The 7,465-nt window shown below is 34.1% G+C and overlaps 2 protein-coding genes across 3 annotated transcripts; one reads left to right on the plus strand and one right to left on the minus strand.

Moving 5' to 3' along the window:
- Window positions 1-237: 237 nt before the first annotated feature.
- Window positions 238-2,554, minus strand: LOC120216707 (ribonuclease P protein subunit p25-like protein). 2 transcript variants are annotated; one of them, XM_039214058.1, is made up of 8 exons: window positions 2,432-2,554; window positions 2,181-2,261; window positions 1,982-2,070; window positions 1,797-1,871; window positions 1,433-1,494; window positions 1,294-1,353; window positions 967-1,155; window positions 238-618 (listed from the first exon to the last, which is right to left on the minus strand). In XM_039214058.1, exons 1-8 carry the CDS (start codon window positions 2,552-2,554, stop codon window positions 536-538), a joined length of 762 nt encoding a protein of 253 aa, XP_039069989.1. In that variant the 3' UTR covers window positions 238-535. The 2 variants fall into 2 exon arrangements, with proteins under 2 accessions (XP_039069989.1, XP_039069988.1); XM_039214057.1 differs by having other exon boundaries at window positions 1,291-1,353.
- A 3,658-nt stretch (window positions 2,555-6,212) lies between these two features.
- LOC120216708 (E3 ubiquitin-protein ligase ATL23-like) lies at window positions 6,213-7,044 on the plus strand. The gene has a single exon (XM_039214059.1). It carries the CDS (start codon window positions 6,289-6,291, stop codon window positions 6,922-6,924), a length of 636 nt encoding a protein of 211 aa, XP_039069990.1. The 5' UTR covers window positions 6,213-6,288; the 3' UTR covers window positions 6,925-7,044.
- The last annotated feature ends 421 nt before the right edge of the window (window positions 7,045-7,465 follow it).

A 7,465-nucleotide genomic window follows, 5' to 3' on the forward strand; every position in this document is an offset into this window, starting at 1 on the left:
TTATTCAATTTTATATTGATTTATTTACAAAATAAGTGCTTCTAAATTTATCAGGAAATTAAGTTTTTAATTTAAATTATGAATTAGATTAGTCTTTATATAAAATGAATGCGAACGTGCAAGCTCTTATCTGAAAATTATGAAACATATCAGCTCTTATTTGAAAAATCATAATTGAACGTTTTCAACATTTAATGAAGATAGGCAGCTACTAAGCTCTGGAAACAAGCAATAAAGGGGAAGATTTCTGTCAAATAAAAGCCTATACTTGTTCAAACATATCATTAGACACTTGGCTACAAAAATAAACAATGTCCGCCTCTTGTGCGGTGAGGCAGCACTGCACTAGAAAAACCTGAATGCAACAATGCTAGTCTCTACCCATCTACACATCCTAAAGTTAAAAATGCTAGTAACGAACGACGGGAAAAAATAAACGGACCTAAAGCTAAATAAATAAAAGCCCTCATAAAACATGTAACTGGGCATGCATCCGACACCATTCTGATTTAGTTCAACGACTGCCACCACCACCTCATGCGGCTGCCTGAATTTGCCCATTAGACCTAATCCCACGGCCCCTTCCACGATATCCTCTTCCACGGCCACCACCACGACCTTCAAAAAAGCAAATCCACAGGACCTTTAGACAACATTCTTACTTATTCATCCGTACAGCAACTTAAAAAAAAAACCCTCTTCCTTTCCTATTAAACCTATTGGCATAATGTTTGTTTATTCTGACTGACAGAAAATGAAGAATATCCTACCTAGCAAATTATCCATCATGTCATCACCCAGTTTTTTTTTATTGAATTATCCTCAGTGAACTGCACAATATGTTGAAAACACTAAGGGCCAACACTAAAGGTGATTATGGGCAAATACATAACCGTAATTTTTGCGGGGGAAAAAAATTAAACATGCTAAACTCCAATAAATAAACAAAACAAAGAGAAAACTTACCACGGCCACCTTGGGGAGGGGATTCATAATTGTAGCCTCCATCTTCCAACCTATCAACCTGAGGTCCATTATATCCTCCACGTCCACGGCCTCGGGAACCACGTCCACGGCTTCGACCTCTGCCCCTAGCATAGCCACGATTACTATCCCAGCCTCCAGCCTCATACTCAGCAGAGACAAAACTATTCCCTGAAGAAGAATGCAACTAAATACTGCTTAAAAAATCCTCATATAGCATTCTATAAAATTCAGACGCATGGTTAATCATGCAAAAACACAACAAAAATCATCTAACAGGTGCATCTCTATTCAAAATTGGCATACCTCCTCTACTCCTTGGCCTGCCTCTACCACCACGTCCCCTACCTTGTCCATTAGATGAGCCCTCTGCCAAACAAAAAGAAATTTATAAAAGGAAATATGGGTTTCACAAACCAACAGCACAGGTAACGAGTTGTGTCCATACCTCCTTCAGGATCAATTTTTATGGACGCCTTCACCTGGTCAGCTGGTAATGGAGGCTGATACCTGAATAAGGAAGCGGTTCATAAGTCCCAGACATCTTTGATAATTCATGTAAACTAACAAGACATCATCATCATTAGAACCTAAACCATAAACCCTTCCATATGCTAAAAGTTTGTAGTCCCCAAGACACGTAAAAGTGACATTAAACAAGATTAGATTTAATGAAGCTATAACCAACTAGTTTCATATTAACTAAAAAAGGAACCCGGTTGACACTTAATATTTTTAAAATTAACAAAAACTGAAGGCATCAAGTAAAGTTAAGAATAATGCAGTAAACGGGAACAAGTGTAGGAACTTACCCAACAGATAATGTATTGAATTCTTTCTTCGAAAGGGTTATAGTGATCGTAGACACATGCCTAGTTGTCTCCAATCTGAGATAATCAAACAATGTGAACTAGAGTCTTCTAAATAAACAGATTAAAGATCAGAGAAAATAACAGCTATTCCTCCCAACAAAACAAAGATTGAATAAAGCACTTACGGAAGAAGTCCTTCTTCAAGAGGCTCCCACATATCTGTTATATCCGTGGATCCAATTGATGTATTCTGATGAAGACCGACAATTCTTCTCTGCATAGCAAGTACATGGAGCACATTTTCAGCTACCTTAAACAACAATCAATAAATCAAAATAAAAAAATCAAACACACGTAGGCAAACTGATATTTATTCAAAATTACCTTAATTAACTCCACAATTGTTACAGTCTTGTTAATGGCTCTCCCCATTGCCTTAAAGACTATTTGATTCGAGCCCTTCTCCTACCAGACATTAAATTCATTAAAAAAGAAGCAAACATTAGATTAACAAAGAAAGCTACGAACAGTTAACCAATAAGAGTTCTTGTGCATATTTCTCAAATTATGCGAACACCCAGCTCATATAAAAGATCTAAATACGCAGAAATTAAACGAAATGAAGGGAAAATAACCTGAAGCAAAGTCATGGCATAAGTGATATAATTACGCATCCTGCCTTGACTGGTAATGCGAATCTCGTTCTCATCGATAGGTGCCTCTGCTTTCGGCTTCTCCACTCTCTGGTAACGATCCATCTTTTTCTCCACCAATAAATTAATATTCCAAAAGTTCCACACAGACAAAAATAAAATAAAAATAAAAATTACAGAACAGGGAAAAAACAGTGGGGTTAGATCCGAAAATTACCTTAAATGGTTTGATAATGGAGTCGTAAAGGATAAATTGGGGGGTAAACTCCACCAAGAGAGAGCCTTCTTCTACGGCTTATTTTTCTTTATTTTACGCCCTAAAGCCGTTCTCTTCAGCTGTCTCTTGCTTATTTATAGTCTCTACGCTGCACGCTTCTATAACTGCCCTAACTGACTGCGTTCATCCGGTTCAGCCCGGTTCTATTTCCTTAAATTTGTTTGGTAAATTCACAGTTGGTCGCTTCACTATAAACTTTTTCATTTTAATCACCAACAATTAGAAAATTATACTCAAACTTAGACTTTTCATTTTGATTAGCAACACGTATTATTAAATGTAGGTCCCATGAAAACCCCAACCTACTTCTATCTTCACCCCTTATATTTATTAAAAAGTTGACAATATATTCTTTTAATAAATTGAAATAAAAAAATTAATCTAAAGTTTAAATTAGTTATGTTATTTTTTATAAAATATTTTTTTTAAAATTATATTTTTTTAATTATTATTGTATAATTTATATTTTTTTTGGATTTTTTAATACAAAACAAAAAACGTAAAGAAATATTTAATGGTCGTGGATCATGAGATCACGACCATGAGCATCATTATGCAACAACAATCTAATCTCAGCATGGGGGTGTTAAATGGGGGTGTTAAAATATTCGAGCACGGACCAACGAGTATTGACACAAGTGATTTAAATTCAGGAATTTGAGTTTATCAGGTCAAGTTCGAATATTATTATCGTCACTCTTGGTGGACAATCTATAAATTCTTATTTAATTATTGGATTTTAAATATGTACTGACCCTATATTAAGGGACCCACCCCTAACCCAAACTTTTTATTATAAAAAGGAAAAAAATATTCGAGCACCAAATGATAGATTCCACGTTAGTTTAATCCTGTTATCTGTAACCATATTATTTTCTCAAAGTACAGTTGAACTTCTTTAAATATTTTTAATATACTAATTTAATTATACGTGAATCAATTATAAAGATTATTAAGAGTTGATGAATTTTTATTTTAATCAAATAATATAAAGAAAAAAAGTGAATTGTGTTACTTTTTAGTTTATCATACAAATTTTTAAAAATTAGATAAATGTTATTTAATTTTTTTGTATTAGTTATAATAATTTCAGCATTCACTTAATTAATAAGCATAAAACTATAAAACAAAATATTAACTTTCAGATATATTTAAAATTTAACAATTTAATAATTTAATTTAATTTTATTTGTACTTATTATCTTTCATGTCATGATTTAATAATATTTTAATTATTTAATCTAATATTTTGTACACAAAGTATAATTAATTTAAACTCTAACTTACAAGTGTTTATGTTCTTGTTTTATCTGCAAACTAAATTACCAACCATTTAAAAGATGTAAGAACTGAGACTAGTTCTTAACAGGATTATCTTAAATTTTATATTTAATTTTTTTCAACTAACATGTAATGACATATATCATCATTATATAACGATACATGTTATTAATAAAAATTAATGTCGAGTAATTCAAATGAAAACATCCAATCAAAAGATTCACTTGGATTCAAATGGACTGTTATTTTATGTTTGGTATAATTGGATTCCAATCTAGAGTCTAATGATCCAATCATTTTTTTTCTGTTTGAACAATAAATTTGTGATACGATTCGGCCCACTCCATTATGTCACAATTTTGGAGGGCAACTGGACCCTTAAAAGGTCCAATTCTTTTAATCGTATTGGTTTACCCTTTTATTTGTTTTCCAATTTCCCATACTTTAAATGATAAATAAGATTATAAAATTGTTTAAAAAAATAAAGAACTGTCTGTAATAGATAAAATTTGCAAAAAAAAAAAACTGTCTAAATGATAAAATAAATTTAAAATAAATAATTCAAAAAAATTATACCATATAAAAAGATATTAAAAAAATTGATAGAAATTCGTTAATTTTATTAAAAATATAAAATATTTAAAATTAAAGTGAAGATTTATAAGTATAACCATAAACCTAAAATATAATTATGACATTTTCCTATTATCATTGAGACAAAAACTAGCCACATATATCACATAAGGACCAAATAAGTATAAGGTTTAAAAACCTAACCAAAAAACTCGAATAAAATAATGATATGAACAAATCTTACTGCATCGGTAAACAAACTACAAAAGGTGATGAAGCTACTAAAAGACCACTGACAAATTGCAATTCAGATTCAACCGACGTGAGAAAACTGTCTACGAATGCAAAACGTGTATCTAAATCAATCCAATGGTACAAAGCATGGAAGATCATCATGATGACAAATAAGCGTCATCTTGATCAGTCGTGACGATGTCAAATCCAACCCTGAGAAAAAAGATATACAAAAACAACTGCAAAAAAAGTAAGCTACCAAAAGGCAGATAAAACCATGCCACAAAGGCATAGATAAACGTGCCATAAATGCATAGAACATGTCATAAAGACATAATTATTCTTGTTAAAAAATTAAAAAAGAAAAAGAAAAAAACCAACAAATGGCAACCAATATTAAAATTGGTGCCTTCGTGGGTTAAACAAAATTAAAGAATAAAAAGTTGTATTAATCAATATAATTGACCCAAGTTGTAAAGAATAAAAAAAAAGGAAAAGAGAGGAGGAGAAAAAAACCGGCTAAGATGATTCAAAATTTTAAAAATATAATAATATTAAATACTTAATAAAAGATTTTGTTGTTTTTGTAGTCCTATATAACTTAACGAGAAAAGTTCATACTATAAAAGAATAATAGTTTAAATTATGTCAATATTAAAAAATAATATAATTAAATAAATTTTTAAGTGTAAAATGGAACCAGTTCCCTGGATTATGACATATGGGAACTGGTTCAGAATAATTTTGTCATTAAAGATATAAAGTTAGAGCAGTATTTGTAATGCTGATTGCTGCAATTTGTTGGAAAATTATTCATGATCCGAATCTTAAGCAGAGACTAGATATGTCGGCAAGTGACTCTTTACTTATGCAACGGCCAAGGCGCCGCAAAGCAAGGCCCTTGGACGATCAGTCGTCCCACCAGTGGACCCAATCCTTATCAGCATGTAAGACCGAACCTTATTGTACGACAACACAAAAACTAAATTTGATTACCGGGTAGGGTTTAGGGTTAAATGATTAATTTGAACAAACATCGGAGGCGATATTATTTTGTCCATAGATGCAATGATATTTGCAACACGGCCATTCTCCACGATCAAGCACACAAAAAGGATCCCATTCCGAGTCTCACTGCTTATCATTTTTCTCTTTCTCTCTCTCTTATACAGGCCAAATTCTCAGTGGCAATTCTAACCGGTCAGTCAGTCATACTCAGTCACCACCAGCCGCAGCCCTGATCAGGTGCTTTTTTGGCCAACTGGGCCTAGTTTTCTCGCGCACCGTCCCCGCGATACGATATTCCCTACTTAAATCAAATTATTTATATGGCTTAGTGCTCGACATGGAAACTTGAAAATATAAGGAATAAAAACGTTCGTCAGTGTTGTCGTTCCGATTCCATTTTGGCTTGTTTGCCACGATACGCGTCATCTCTAAAGCAGTTAACGATTCCTGGGTTTTTCCTTTCCTAATGTGGGCGTTATTGCTTCAATATCTCTGTTACTCAAACCCTCCCCCGCACTTGACCCTTCCCAAGAAGGAATCCTCCACCACGCTAAACTTTACATTTTTTTTCAAGCATCAAGCCAAGCTAACTATTATGCGCCACGGAGCACTCTACCCGCCTCCTCCTCTCCTTACTCCTTCTCCATCTCCCACTCCCATCCTAAACGCCGCCGTCACAGTCGGCGACCACGACCAGCACCCAATTCTGGTTTCTGTTCTCTTAGCCCTTTTTCTGCCATGCGCCGGCATCAGTGCAGTTTTCGTTGTTTATATTTGCCTTTTGTGGTATGCCTCGAATTTTCGGACTGACAATCAGTCAGGGTCGCCCTTGCCGATTAAGCAGGTGGGTGAGAAAGGGTTGTCTGTTTCAGAACTGGAGATGCTGCCCAAGGTTACCGGGAAAGAACTCGTGTTGGGGATTGACTGCGCAGTTTGTCTCGACGAGGTCGAGATTGAGCAACCAATTAGAATGATTCCTGGTTGTAATCACGGGTTTCATTTGGAATGCGCTGATACATGGCTTTCCAAGCATCCGGTTTGTCCTGTTTGTAGGGCCAAGCTTGAGCCTAAGTTGTTCGATCCTTCTCACGATAATTCCTGATAAACCCTTAATCCCTTAACTTTTATAACAAAAAAAAAAAAAAGTATCCTCTTTAAGAGTGTGAAAAAAGTTCAGTGTTTGATGCTTGTATGAAGATTTTCTTGGGGAGGAAGAAAATAAACGTGTTAATCTAAGTTGTGTTATATCACTTTCATATCAACATGAATGTATGGGTTTTCTCTTTTTTAGTGATATTTTGACGCTGATTAAAACAATTTCTCTTGATTTTTACTCGACATGGGATTTTGCTGGCTGGGTAAAAGACCTGCATGCTTTGAAGAGCTTGCTTTCTTTTTGCTTATTTGAGTGCATGTGATTCATTGCATTAACATCGCTGAAGGATGCCAAGGCCAGCCTGCAACAAACTGCAGGTTTATACGACGATCTAAGCAAGGGGATCAAATCGTATTACTGATTTTCATATTTTGACCGCATCGAGTTCGTGTCTCACTATCTGTGTCAGCTGTCTATTTATGAATGGTCGGTATTGTTTGTTCTGTGTCTTTTTGCCAATTAAATGAACGAAGGAAAGAATTTTAAC

Source organism: Hibiscus syriacus, unplaced genomic scaffold, assembly GCF_006381635.1.
Source record: "Hibiscus syriacus cultivar Baekdansim isolate YM2019G1 unplaced genomic scaffold, ASM638163v2 tig00110163_pilon, whole genome shotgun sequence".
Lineage (NCBI taxonomy): Eukaryota > Viridiplantae > Streptophyta > Magnoliopsida > Malvales > Malvaceae > Hibiscus > Hibiscus syriacus.